Raw genomic sequence first — 13,854 nt, 5'->3', positions numbered from 1 at the left:
CGCCGGGCGGTGCCCGCGGCGGAAGTGACGTCACTACGAGCAGGGGCAACGCGCAACTTCCGTTTCCGTTGTTCAGCGCACAAAAACAAGGCGGGGGTGGCCACGTGTGTCCCGTCTCGCCCCCCCCGGCCCCGCCCCAGTTTTGGGGTTTAACGGGTTGGGGTTAAGGGAAGTTGTTATTTGGAAAAACATGTTTTCTTTCGGTGATGGGGGGGGAAATGACACCGGCCCCGGAGAGAGAGAGAGGGAAGGGGGGGGGCATAGAGAGAGGGGAGAGAAGAGAGGGAGTGAAAGGGGAAGGAGAGAGAAAAGGGGGAGAGAGAGAAAAGGGGGAGAGAGAGAAAAGGGGGAGAGAGAGAAAAGGGGGAGAGAGAGAAAAGGGGGACAGAGGAAAAGGGGGGAGAAAGGGGAGAGAGAAAAAGGGGGGAGAGAGAGGAAAGGGGAGAGAGAAAAGGGACAGAGAGAAAAAGGAGAGAGAGGGAATGAAAGGGGGGGAGAGAGAAAGAAAAGGGGAAAGAAAAGGGGAGAGAGAAGGAAAAGGGAAAAGGAAAGCAAACACAAGGAAATAAATGAAAACACAACACAAGCAGCGTCTCTCCGCTGGCGTTCGGCCTCTTTTAATCTCTGCTGAAGGGGAAAGCCCAGTCCAGAGCGGGGAACATGGACCCCCCACCCCAGAGAGCCCCTTCCCACCCCCCCGGGGCCACCGCGGCACAGGGGCGGCAGCACCGGGTCCCCACTCTTCCCGGCAAACCCCAAACTTCCTGGCAAGCCGCCCGCCAACCATGAAACAGTTAAATTATACAAAAAAAAACCAAAACAAAACCAACCAAAAACAAAATTAAAAAACCCAAAATTGTGCGTATAGGATTTCTATTTCACAAAAAGAAAAAATGAAAGGTTTTAGTTTTTAAACTTTTCCCCCCCCCCCATCTCTGACCCCGTTACAGCCGCTCAGGACAGGGGGGAGAAAAACCCCTAACGAGGCTTCCTGGCATTTGCGCGGCACCTGGAGCCGCTGGCAGCACTTCCTGCCACCGCCGGCACGCTCGGATCCGAGCTGGTGGTTATCTGGTTGTCTGACGGAATGGGATAAGGCGGCAGCAGCGGGCAGAGTCCTGGCAGGACGCAGCCTTCTTGGTGCTCTCTGTGCCCGTGGCTCGAAGCCGAATGTCCCACGTGAGCCCAATGTTGGCTGCGGGAGAGCACAGGCACCGAACAGAGCCAAGAGGATGGGTCTGGGCTTCACCCACCTCCCTGTAAGCCCAAAGCAGCCGGTGGGAAGCCACAACCGGTGCCGGTGGGGGATGAAGCTGCCAGCGCAGGGGAACGAGTCCGGAAAACATGTTGGAAAACCCAAGAGAACAAAACCAGAGGGTCACGGAGGACTGAAACCATCCGTCAAGAAGGCAGGGGAGGGCAGCGGCCATCGGCGCGTCCTGGTGATGCACAGAGCTCCTGGCAACTCCGCTATTTCCGGCAGGTCCGGTGCGGCGTCTGCTTCTTCTGCATCTCCAGCCGGCAGCGGCTGCGCTCGTCCAGCCAGGGCAGCTCGAAGTTCCTACGGGCAAAGCCGGTGTCACCAAAGCATCGTCCCCAACCCAGAATGCGCCAGCACCATCCGGATTGGTGATGCCAAAGCTGCCAGCTCCAGCGGTGATGCCTGGCACAGCCCAGCTCCATCCCCGCGCCCCGGTGATGCCGGTACTCACTGTGGGGTCAGTTTTGGTAAGGGCCGGCCAAAGGCGACGACGGGCAGGTACGGGGTGATGAGCAAACTTTCCACTGCAGAGAGACACCGGGGCGTCACACACACCTACCTGACCCCCGGCTGCACGCAGCACCCCTGCCAGCCCCCCAACACCCCTGCCAGCCCCCCAATACTCCTGCCAGTCCCCCCAATGCCCCTTCATGCCCCCCTTGATGAAGATAGCACCCCTGCCTGCCCCCCAACACCCCTGCCAGGCTCTCTTGATGAAGATAGCACCCCTGTCTGCCCCCCAACACCCCTGCCAGCCCCCCTTGATGAAGACAGCACCCTTACCTGCCCCCCAACACCCCTGCCAGCCCCCCAGTGCCCCAGACACTCACCATCATCTGGCTCAGGGAAAAATGAGGTAACTTCAGGCTCCGACTCCTGAATCCCTTTCCTTCTGTACATTCGGAGCTGCAGCCGCTGTAGAATTCTCTGTTCCCTGATCCGCTGAATGTCCCATCTGGAAAACGCGATGCTCCGAGCAGTGAGAAACCACCGGCAGCGAGCGGGCAGGGGAGCTCCCAGGGCTGTGCCAGGGCTGCTGCGCTGGCAGGGATGCAGGAGCACCCCTTTTCCAGCAGTGTTTTGCATCCCCATCCCAGCTGCCGGCTGCGCTGTGGGCGCCCGGATCCCGTGGTCCTTCCCTACGGGATAGGATGCAGCCCACCCTCTCCATCAGTGCCTCCAGGCCCCCATCGCCCTCTTTGCTCCCACCTTTTCCTTCGTTTCTCATCCAGCTCCAGCTTCGCGTGCCGTTTGGAAAAGACGCTGTCATCCAGGTTCTGCAATGACAAATGGAGAGGAGCGTGTCCTCCCGGTCCCAGCACGGCCAGAGCCAGTATCCAGTGGTACGGAGAGGCTCATCCTTCACCCCACAACCAGTGCTTGCCGCACTGGTTATGCGGAAGAGGAGATGCCACCAGCCCTGCAGCCGCAGCAAACGCCGCAAGCTGCTCTCCTGGAGCAGCGGAACCGCCAGGAAAGTGCCTGCGGCAACACCGGAGTGGCATCCGTACCTCCAGGATGTCCGAGGGGTTGGGATCTCTCAGGGGTTCCACGACATGGTCCCTCCAAGACGGAACTGCAGGGCGAGAAGCCAGACTTGTTAGCCCTGAGCCAGGAACCCCGAGCCCCGCTGCGCCCTTCCAGCCTGGGAGCGCCGCTCGGTGTCCCCAAACCCCCATCCCGAGCCAGGATAGGCGATGGTGGGAGATGCCGCTGGGAAGCACAGACGCAACATTCCTGTTCCCTCCTACCAAATGCGCAAGTAAACCTGAGCCAAGGGTCTCATCATCCACCACCGGCAGCATCAGCAACGGCTGCGGCACAGCCAGCGCTCGCCACGCTGCAGGACCCCTAAATCAGCCAGGGAGGGGTGGCCGGCAGAACAGGATTGGTTTTGGGGGCACTGCGCTGCAGGAACCCCTAAATCGGCCAGGGAGGAACAGGATTGGATTTGGGGGCACCCGGCAGCCGCGGTGGCACAAGCCAGACGCACATTTCCCAACCGCCAACGGGAAGTTGCTTCACCCCTTGCTCAAACAGGTGCACAGACGCCGTGGCAAAGCCGGCAGCGGAGGCGGTGTGGGGCTGGCAGCGCTGCCCTCGGCTCGAGCTGGAGACGTGGTTCACAGAGCCCATCACCAGCGGCAGGGCTGCTACCGGCCACCGCCGGAGAAGCACGGCATAAAGGCTTCCATCACCCATCCACCGCGCCGGCTCCAAGGATGGCAAACCCTTGTGTTTCTACCAGCTCTGCCCCAACACCCGGCACGCTGCCGGCTGCGCCGCGGCGTTCTCCATCGCTTACTTGCTACAGTCTCCTCCTTCTTCGGAGAGGGTTCCCGCAACGGCGACGGCGGCGGCTGATGCCAGCGGCACAAGTACATCTCTGTGGTTGAGAGATAGGGCAGGTCGTCCGCCTCGCTGCCGAAGAAACCCTTCTCCTTGGGGTGAGCGCTGGGAGCCTTCGATTGGGATGAGGCTCGGAGCGGGGTCTCCAGGAGCGCCCGGGGTTTTTCTGGAGTCTCTTGGCTCCGCAGTTCTCGTTTACAAACAGTTTCGGACAAGGAGCCGCCCGATTCCTCCTTCCCTGGGGAGTGCTTTGGAGTTTTACTCTTTACTTTCGAGAACTCGGCCACCAGTTTTTTAACAGGCGTCTTCCTCTCTGCGCTCCCAAACGTTGGTTTCCTGTGGGAGGAAGAGGAGCTGAGCTGGGCGTGGGGATGATCATAGAATCATCGGATAGTTTGGGTTGGAAGGGACCTTAAAGATCATCCAGTTCCAACCCCTCTGGAATATCCCACTGGATCAAGCTGCCCAAGGTCCCATCCTATATCAAAACCACGGATTGCCCCGACCCAGGCGCAGGATCTTGCCCTTGTTGAACCTCCTGAGGTTCTCGCAGCCCCACTTTTCCAGTCTGTGCGGGTCCCTCTGGATGACATCCCATCCTTCCTCCACCACTGAGTTTGGTGTCACCTACAAACTTGCTGAGGATGCCCTCAATCTCACTGCCAATATCATTGATGATGGTTGGACTTGATGCTCTTTGAGGTCTTTGCCAACCATAATGATTTGATTCCATCCTTGCCCTCCACCGGTCCCCCCAAAACCTGGGTTGCTGCCCCAGCGCTGGCTGCAGGCCGGATTCCATCGTTTCCCCAGCATTTTGGGGACCCCCTACTCCCCACTCAGGCTTTCACGAGGTTCTTGTCCGGATGGGATGCGCTCTCCGTGCCAGGTGGCCTCTCCGAGCACCTCGATGTCCCTTAGGCTGGCAGGATGGCACCAGCCCCACGGACAGAGGGTGAAGCCATAGGGAAAGAGGATCCATCCACACCTCCCAAACCCTTCCCAGCATGCCTGGACGCCCTTTACCTTTTGTGCCCCTTCCCGTTCCTGCCGCAGGGGAAGTGCTTGGGCTGCAGGGTGGAGGGGGGCTCCAGCAGGTCCTGGGGACACTCCAACGGCAGCTTCTCACACGCCTCCGCCTCCACCTTCTCGTCCACCTCGAAGCCCTGGAAGATGCGGTGCTTCTCCCGCTCGCTGTCCTTCTTCACCAGTTGCACCCGCCTTTCCATGCGCTCGATCCGCGCCAGGAGCTGCAAGGCAAGGGCAGGGCTGGCTTTGCGGGTGGCTCTTGGGGGGACCCCGCCTGTGCCCGCGCAGCCCCGTCGCCACCAGGGATACCCTGGGATCCGCGCCTTTGCCATCCCCTGCCCGCAGAGATGCTGTGGCACAGGCAGCGTGCGCCGTGCAGCACCGGTGCCACCCCACTGCTGTGCCCTGTGGGCACCAAACCGTGTGTGCTGTGGGCACCAAACCGTGTGTGCTGTGGGTACCAAAATGTGTGCCCTGTGGGTATCAAACCGTGTGTGCTGTGGGCACCAAACCGTGTGTGCTGTGGATACCAAAATGTGTGCCCTGTGGGTATCAAACCGTGTGTGCTGTGGGCACCAAACCGTGTGTGCTGTGGGCACCAAACACTGTGCACTACTGGTACCAAACCGTGTGCACTACTGGCACCAAATAGTGTCCCCTATGGGCACCAAACCGTGTGCACTACTGACACCAAACCCTGTGCCCTGCTGGCACCTAACCATGTGTGCCCTGCTGGTACTAAACCCTGTGCCCTGTGGGTACCAAACCTTGTGCCCTGCTGGCGCCAAACCCTGTGTGCCCTGCTGGCACCAAACCCTGTGCCCTGCCGGCACCAAACCCTGTGTGCTCTGTTGGCACCAAACCCTGTGTGCCCTGTTGGCACCAAACCCTGTGCTCTGCTGGCACCAAACCCTGTGCTCTGCCGGCACCAAACCTTTTGCCCTGCTGGTACCAAACCCTGTGCCCTGACGGCACCAAACCCTGTGTGCCCTGCCAGCACCAAACCCTGTGCCATGCCGGCACCACGCCGTGCCCATCCCAGCATTCCCCTGGCACTTCCCGGCAGGTGTTTCCCTGCTCCCCCAGAGCCATCCCTGCTCGGGCCAGGAGGGCACGGGCAGCATCGCCCCCGGCACGGCCGAGCGCCGCAGCAGCCGAGAAGCCCCAACAGCACAAAATGGCCACTTGCTTTTCGGCTGCTTCTCCCTATGGCCGCGGCACACCAGAGGCCCACAGCCGGCTGCAACCCCCCCCCACCCCACATTTCCAGGAGCCATTTTCTTTTTGGGGGGGTCTCCACCTCTGCCACATCCTCCCGGGGCGCCCCGGTGGGAGAGGGCAGCGTATAATTAACGAGGGGCCTTCATTAGGAAGGCAGCGGCCGCCATCCCCGCAGGCCGTTTGTGGGGGGGGGGTCCGGGACCCCCCTAAAGATGGGGTTGGGGGAGAACCCATCCTTGGGGCCCCCCCCCCCAAGCCCTGCCAGCCTGGTGCAGCCGGGAGGATGCGGTGAAGCCAAGAGGACGCGGTGGCAGCGTCGCGGCGGCCTTGCCGCAGCGGCTCCTCCATGTTGGAGGCCTCGGTCCCGGTCGGCAGCGCCGCAGCGTCGCGGGCTGCACCACGTGAGGGGCCCCGTCGCAACCGCCGCAGCGCAGAGCCACGGGCACGCCTGGCACCTACGGCACCCGTAGGGCAATAGGGAGCACCTATAGTGTCCGTAGGGCCGTGTATGGCACCCAAAGGGCAAGATATGGCACCTATAGCAACCATAGGGCCACATATGGCACCCAAAGGGCAAGATATGGTACCCAAAGGGCAAGATATGGCACTCAAAGGGGAAGATATGGTACCCATAGCATCCATAGGGCCATGTATGGCACCCGAAGGGCAATATATGACACTCAAAGGGCAATATATGGCACCCATAGCATCTATACAGCCACGTATGGCACCCATAGGGCAACACATGGCACCCATAGTATCCATAGGGCCACATATGGCACCCATAGGGCAACACACGGCACCCATAACATCTATACGGTCTTGTATGGCACCCATAGGGCAATATATGGCACCCAAAGGGCAATATATGGTACCCATAGCATCCACGGGGCCATGTATGGCACCCACGGGGCAATATATGGCACCCAAAGGGCAATATATGGCACCCATAGCATCCACGGGGCAATATATGGCACCCAAAGGGCAAGATATGGCACCCACAGCATGTATAGGGCCACATATGGCACCCAAAGGGCAAGATATGGCAGCCATAGGGCAACACTTGGCACCCATAGCATCCATAGGGCCACATATGGCACCCATAGGGCAACACATGGTACCCATAGCATCTATACAGCCACGTATGGCACCCATAGGGCAACACATGGTACCCATAGCATCTATACAGCCACGTATGGCACCCATAGGGCAACACATGGCACCCACAGCATCCATAAGGCCACATATGGCACCCATACGGCAACACATGGCACCCATGGGGCAAGGTATGGCACCCATAGGGGATGCACAGCACCCATGGGGTCACATATGGCACCCATAGGGCAACCCACAGCATTCATAGGGCAACATATGGCACCGACAGGGTGATAAGCAGCATCCATGGGGCACAGCATCTATAGGGCAGCCTATAGGGGGGCAGCATCTATAGGGGGGCAGCCATAGGGCAGGGTCTGGGGGTGATGTTGGGGGGGAGGGGCAGCCATGGGGCAGGGTCTGGGGGTGATGCTGGGGGCGGGGCAGCCATGGGGCAGGGTCTGGGGGTGATGCTGGGGGGGGCAGCCATAGGGCAGGGTCTGGGGGTGATGCTGGGGGGCAGCCCCCCCCACCCCCCCCCCCAGTCCCGGGTCGCGGTCCCTTTAAATTCCTCCCCCCGCGCTCTGGTCCAGCCCCCCCGTTGCCATAGCGACGGGCGGCGGCTCGTTAACCCCTTCCGGCCCGTGTCGGCCTTTGTGCCCCCACCCGCCTTTGTCTGGCGGGGGGGCAATAAGCCTTTGGGGAGGGGGCATCAAGGCGGGGAGGGGGCCATTAACCCCTTGGGGGGTGCAATAATCCGTTGGGGGGGGGGCATCAACCCGGGGAGGGGGCAATAATCTCTTGGGGGTACGCGCATCAACCAGGGGAGGGGGTAATAATCTCTTGGGGGGGGGCATCAACGCGGGGAGGGGGCAATAATCTCTTGGGGGGGGGGCATGAACGCAGGGAGGGGGCAATAAAGTCTTGGGGGGGGGGCATCAACCAGGGAAGGGGGCAATAATCTCTTGGGGGGGGGGGGTATCAACCCGGGGAGGGGGCAATAATCTCTTGGGGGGGGTAATAATCTCTTGGGGGGGGCATCAACCCGGGGAGGGGGCAATAATCTCTTGGGGGGGGGGGGTATTAGCCCCTTGAGGGGTGCAATAAATGCCTTGGGGGGGGCACCAGTACTTTGGCGGGGGGGGTTATTAACCCACTGAGTCTCTTGGGGAGGGAGATTGTGCCCCCCCCGGGGGAGTATTACACCCCAAATTGGGGGGGGGGGGGGGGCATTAACCCCCTGGGTGCTGGGGGGTGCAAACCCCTTGGGGGGGGGGGGGGGTGTCTCTTACCTGGGGGGGAAGGCGAGCCCTGGGGGATCCCGGGGTGCGGGACACACACACACATTAAGCTTTGGGTCCGTTAAATTGGGGGGGGGAGATGATTAACCCTTGGGGAGTGGCCGTTAAACTGGGGGGGCATTAACCCTTTTGGGGGGGGCGTTAAACTTGGGGGTCCTTAACGCTTTTTGGGGGGGCGGGGCGTTAAAACTGGGGGTCCTTAATCCTTTTGGTGGGGCGTTAAACTTTGGGGGGGGATTTAACCCTTTTGGGGGGGTAGCCAGTAAACTTAGGGGTCCTTAACCCTTTGGGGGGGGCATTAAACTTGGGGGTCATTAACCCTTTTGGGGGGGCGTTAAACTAGGGGGGACTTAACCCTTTGGTGGGTGTTAAACTTGGGGGTCCTTAACCCTTTGGGGGGGCATTAAACTTGGGGGGACTTAACCCTTTGGGGGGTTAACCCTTTGGGGGGGCATTAAACTTGGGGGGACTTAACGCTTTGGAGGGGTGGTTAACCCTTTGGGGGGGCGTTAAGCTTGGGGGTCCGTAACCCTTTTGTGGGGGTGTTAAACTTCGGGGGACTTAACCCTTTGGGGGACTTAACCCTTTGGGGGAGGGCATTAAACTTGGGGGTCCTTAACCCTTTATGGGTGAACATCACCCTTTGGGGGCTCATCAGCCTTTGGGGGGGGGGGGCATTAACCCTTTGAGGTGTGGCTGTTCAACTTGGGGGGGGCATTAACCCTTTGGGGGGTGGGGCGGTGCTTAACCCTTAGCTGGGTGGGGGGGGTGTTGGGGGGTGGGTTAACCCCTTCCGTGCCGCGTCCCTTCCCCCTCCCTCGATCCATCCTTCTTACCGTGTCCCTCTCGGCCTTGAGCTCCTCGATCTGCCTCTCCTTGGCCTGCAGCTGCTGCTGCTGCTGCTCGATGAGGTCCAGCTGCAGCAGCAGGATCTGCCGCAGGCATGCAGCCTGCCCCGGGGAGCCCCCGCCGGCCCCCATCCTCCCGCCGCGACGCGAACCGCTCCCTTTTTTCCACTTCCCTTCACCGGAGCACGGAGGTTCCGGACTTTCCGCGCTTCCCGGTTCCGGGAATAGCACCGCTGGATAGCGTGCCCGGCTGCCCGCATCCCCCGAGCCGGCCAGCGGCACCGGCCCGGGCCAGCGGGGCTGCAGCTGCTCCCGGTGCAGCTCCCGGTGCGGTTGCAGCTGCTCCCGGTGCAGCTCCCGGTGCGATTGCAGCTCCCGGTGAGGCTGCAGCTGCTCCTTTTGCAGCTCCCGGTGAGGCTGCAGCTGCTCTTTTTGCAGCTCTCGGTGCGGTTGCAGCTCCCGGTGCGGCTGCAGCAGCTCCTTTTGCAGCTCCCGGTGCGGTTGCAGCTCCCGGTGCGGCTGCAGCAGCTCCTTTTGCAGCTCCCGGTGCGGTTGCAGCTCGCGGTGAGGCTGCAGCAGCTCTTTTTGCAGCTCCCGGTGCGGTTGAGGCTGCAGCTGCTCTTTATGCGGCTCCCGGTGCGGCTTCCGCTGCTGCGGCTGCCCCCGGTGCAGCTCCCGGTGCGGCTGCAGCTGCTCCCGTTGCCGCTCCCGCTCCGCCACCGCCCCCAGCGGCGGCTCCCGGGGCCGCCGGGGCGCGGGGCGGCCGCCCTCCTCCTCCTTCTCCTCCTCCTCTTCCTCTTCCTCCTCCTCCTCCTCCTCTTCCTCCTCCGCCTCCCGCCGCCCCCCCCGCGCCCGGAAGGCCGTGGACCTCATGGTCGGGGCTCGCGGCTCCGCGCCGCTCCGTTCGCCCCGGGGCGCTCCGGGACCGCGGCAGCGGCTGCGCCCGGCGGGGGCCCCGCCGCCATCCGACCGACCCCTCCTCCCGCTCTTCCCCTCCTCTCCTTCTTCTCCCTCTCCTTATTCCTCCCCTTCCTCCTCCTCCTCCTCCTCTCCCTCTCCTTCCCTCCCTCTCCTTTTTCTCCTCTTTTTCCTTCTTCTCCTTTTTCTCCTCCTTTCCCTCCCTCTCCTTTTTCTCCTCTTTTTCTCCCTCTCCTCCTTTTCTCCTTTTCCTCCTTCTCCTCCTTTTTCTCCCCTTCTTCCTCCCTCTACTTTTCCTCCTCTTTTTCCTCCCTCTCCTCCTTTTCCTCCCCTTTTTCCTCCCTCTCCTGTTTCTCCTCTTTTTTCCTTCTCTTTTTTTCCTCCCTCTCCTCCTTTTTCTCCTCTTTTTTCCTCCTTCTCCTCCTCTTCCTCCCCTTCCTCCTTTTTCTTTTCCCTGTTTCTTCCTTCTCCCTCTCCACCTCCTCTCCCTCCTCCTCTTCTTCTTCCTCCTTCTCCTCCTCTTCCCCTTCCTCCTCCCCTTCCTCTTCTTCCTCCTCCTCCTCCTCTTCCTCCCCTTCTTCTCCCTCCTTCCCCCGGTCTTTTCCCCCCTCCTCTCCTCTCTCCCCCCCTCCCGTTACCCTTTACACCGGGTGCACACGCGGGGCGGGGGGGGGATGAGGATGCCTTTCCCGGTAGGGGGGGGTCCCGTTCCGGCAATACCGGAGCGCGGCCGCCCGGTGGCTCCCGAGCGCGGCGGCTCCTCGGACACGATCCCCACCCCGAGCAAAATGGGGGGGGGCGGTTTGTGACCCCCCCCCCCCTCCTCCAGCCCCGGGTGCATGCATCGCACATCACGGGGGCTGCAGCCCCCCCTCTGCACCCCCCCTCCGTGTGCACAGACCCCCCCTCGGGGGCTGCAACCGCCCCCCCATCTCCAAGTGCAGCCCCTCCCCGTGTGTCTGCAGCCCCCCCGTGTGCACACACGTATGCACACGCACACACATGTATGCACACGCATGTAGTGTTGTGTGTCCCCCCCAGCAGACACTGCAGCCCCCACTGCAGCACATGCAGGCACTGCAGCTGCACTGCATATGCATAACCCCCCCATACTGCAGCTGCAGTGTGCACATGTATGCACACACATATGCACACACACACGTATGCACACGCACACACATGCAGCCCCTGCAGCAGACAGACTGCAGCACTCGCTGTAGCACATGCAGGTACTGCAGCTGCACTGCATATGCATAACCCCTCCCATACTGCAGCTGCAGCGTGCACATGTATGCACACACATGTATGCACACGCACACACATGCAGCCCCCCCAGCAGACAGGGACTGCAGCCCCCACTGCTGCACATGCATGCCCTGCAGGCACTGCAGCCCCAACGCAAATGCAGACACACACATGCAGCCCTCTATACTGTGCCTCCAGCGTGCACACTTATGCACACACATGTACACACACACACACACGTGTGCACACACAGCCCCACCCAGGCAGACAGAGACTGTAGCTGCCACTGCAGCACATGCAGGCACTGCAGCTGCACTGCATATGCATATCCCCTCCCATACTGCAGCTGCAGCGTGCACACATATGCACACACACACATATGCACACGTATGCACACGCACACACATGCAGCCCCTGCGGCAGACAGGGACTGCAGCCCTCACTGCAGCACATGCAGGCACTGCAGCTCCACTGCATATGCATATCGCCCCCCATACTGCAGCTGCAGCGTGAACACGTATGCACACACGTATGCACACACATGCACACGCACATATGCACACGCACACACACTCAGCCCCTGCAGCAGACAGCGACTGCAGCACATGCATGCCCTGCATGCCCTATGGCACACACATATGCAACCGCTGTGCTGCAGCCCAGCGTGCACACACACACATGCACACACACACATGCACACTCACAGCTCCCCCCCCCGCAGCATTGGGGACACGCAGGGCACGCGCTGCGGACACGCAGGGGACACGTGGGGGACGTGACTCTCTGCAGAGCTGCACTGGGGGGGGGGGGGGGGGGAGAGGGGGGGCTGGGAGGTCAGGGGGGGTCCTTGCACACCCCCCCCCCCTAAAATGTTGGGGTCCCCCCGTGGTGCCGGGGGGGAATCCGTGTATTCCTGTGTGTTCCTCGCCGTCTTCAGCCACGTGTGTCACCCTCCGGTGTGTTGGTAGCCCTGTGGCCACCACTCTGGCATGTTGGTAGCCCTGTGGCCACCACTCCAGCGTGTTGGTAGCCACTCTCGTCCCCACACGTGGCCCCATTCCTGCCGTGTTTGCAGCCGTGGTTGTCCACATGTGTGGCCACATACTGTGTGTTCACAGCTGTGTGGCCACCTTCCCGCATAGTTCGTAGCCACATGGCCACTCTCCTGCGTGTTTATAGCCACGTGGCCACTGTCCTTCCCATTTGTTTGCAGCCGTATGGACACCCTCTTGCGTGTTTGTGGCCATGTGGACACCTTCCTGTGTGTTCGTAGCCATGTGGCCACTGTCCTGCATGTTCGTAGCCATGTGGCCACCTTCCCATTTGTTTGTAGCCCTATGGCCACCCTCTTACATGTTTGTAGCCATGTGGCCACTGTCCTGCATGTTCATAGCCATGTGGCCACCCTCTTGCATGTTCATAGCCATGTGGCCACCTTCCTGCGTGTTCGGAGCCATGTGGCCACTGTCCTGCGTGTTGGTAGCATTGTGACCACCCCCTTACATATTCATAGCCACATGGCCACCTTCTTGCATGTTCATAGCCATGTGGCCACCCTCTTGCACGCTGATAGCCGTGTGGCCACCCTTCTGTGTGTTCATAGCCGTGTGGCCACCCTCTTGCAGGTTTGTAGCCATGTGGCCACCCTCTTGCCTGTTCATAGCCATGTGGCCACCCTTCTGTGTGTTCATAGCCATGTGGCCACCTTCCCATTTGTTTGTAGCCATATGGACACCCTCTTGCATGTTCATAGCCACGTGGCCACCCTCTTACATGTTCATAGCCATGTGGCCACTGTCCTGCGTGTTGGTAGCCCTGTGGCCACCCTCTTATATATTCATAGCCACATGGTCACCCTCTTACATGTTCATAGCCATGTGGCCACCTTCCTGCGTGTTCGTAGCCATGTGGCCACCCTCTTGTGTGCTGATAGCCCTGTGGCCACCTTCCTGCGTGTTCGTAGCCATGTGGCCACCCTCTTGTGTGCTGATAGCCCTGTGGCCACCTTCCTGCGTGTTCGTAGCCATGTGGCCACCCTCTTGCATGCTGATAGCCCTGTGGCCACCTTCCTGCGTGTTCATAGCCATGTGGCCACCCTCTTGTGTGCTGATAGCCCTGTGGCCACCTTCCTGTGTGTTTGTAGCCATATGGACACCCTCTTGCAGGTTTGTAGCCCTGTGGCCACCTTCCTGTGTGTTCGTAGCCACATGGCCACCCTCTTGCGTGCCGATAGCCGCGTGGCCGCCCTCCATCGCACCGCCGGCCTTGCTCTGGCCACGCGTGGCCGCCGTCCCGGGGCTGCCGGTTGCCCGTTGCCGTTGCGGCAGGCCCACGTGCTGCCCGGGCGCTCGCCCGCACATGGCTCTGCAGCGCGGCGGCGGCGCGGGGAGGCTGCCAGGGCTAAAAATGGAGCAGGGCTCACATGCCAACGCCACGTGACGCCGCAACCACCGCGCTGGGCTGGCGAGAGGGCTCCCCGCACCCCACGGGAGGAGGGGAGCACCCGCGCACATGGGCTGGCAATGATGCCAACCAGCCCCGTGCCCGCCACCACCACGGAGGGCTATGGGGCTGCCCCATATCCTAA

General features: G+C 61.3%; 1 protein-coding gene across 1 annotated transcript; it reads right to left on the bottom strand.

Annotated features, from left to right (window-relative positions):
- Positions 1–703: 703 nt before the first annotated feature.
- On the bottom strand, positions 704–9,908 carry MSL1 (MSL complex subunit 1). The gene is made up of 8 exons (XM_054088090.1): positions 9,093–9,908; positions 4,637–4,860; positions 3,567–3,946; positions 2,773–2,837; positions 2,471–2,538; positions 2,092–2,216; positions 1,713–1,785; positions 704–1,561 (listed from the first exon to the last, which is right to left on the bottom strand). The coding sequence occupies exons 1-8, from the start codon at positions 9,234–9,236 to the stop codon at positions 1,471–1,473; spliced, it is 1,170 nt and encodes a 389-aa protein (XP_053944065.1). The 5' UTR covers positions 9,237–9,908; the 3' UTR covers positions 704–1,470.
- Positions 9,909–13,854: the final 3,946 nt, after the last annotated feature.

The sequence above is a fragment of the Cuculus canorus genome, chromosome 25 (genome assembly GCF_017976375.1).
Source record: "Cuculus canorus isolate bCucCan1 chromosome 25, bCucCan1.pri, whole genome shotgun sequence".
Taxonomy (NCBI): domain Eukaryota; kingdom Metazoa; phylum Chordata; class Aves; order Cuculiformes; family Cuculidae; genus Cuculus; species Cuculus canorus.
Note: the sequence above shows the minus strand (reverse complement) of the source record. Positions and strands in the feature narration are given on the sequence as shown.

Excerpts from the sequence above, each read along its gene's own strand:
- MSL1 (XM_054088090.1), bottom strand. The coding sequence starts at position 9,236 with ATGGGGGCCGGCGGGGGCTCCCCGGGGCAGGCTGCATGCCTGCGGCAG. Across the intron at positions 2,838-3,566 it reads GAAGGAGGAGACTGTAGCAA|TTCCGTCTTGGAGGGACCAT; the intron begins GTAAGCGATGGA and ends CTCGCCCTGCAG. Across the intron at positions 1,786-2,091 it reads TTTCCCTGAGCCAGATGATG|TGGAAAGTTTGCTCATCACC; the intron begins GTGAGTGTCTGG and ends GTCTCTCTGCAG.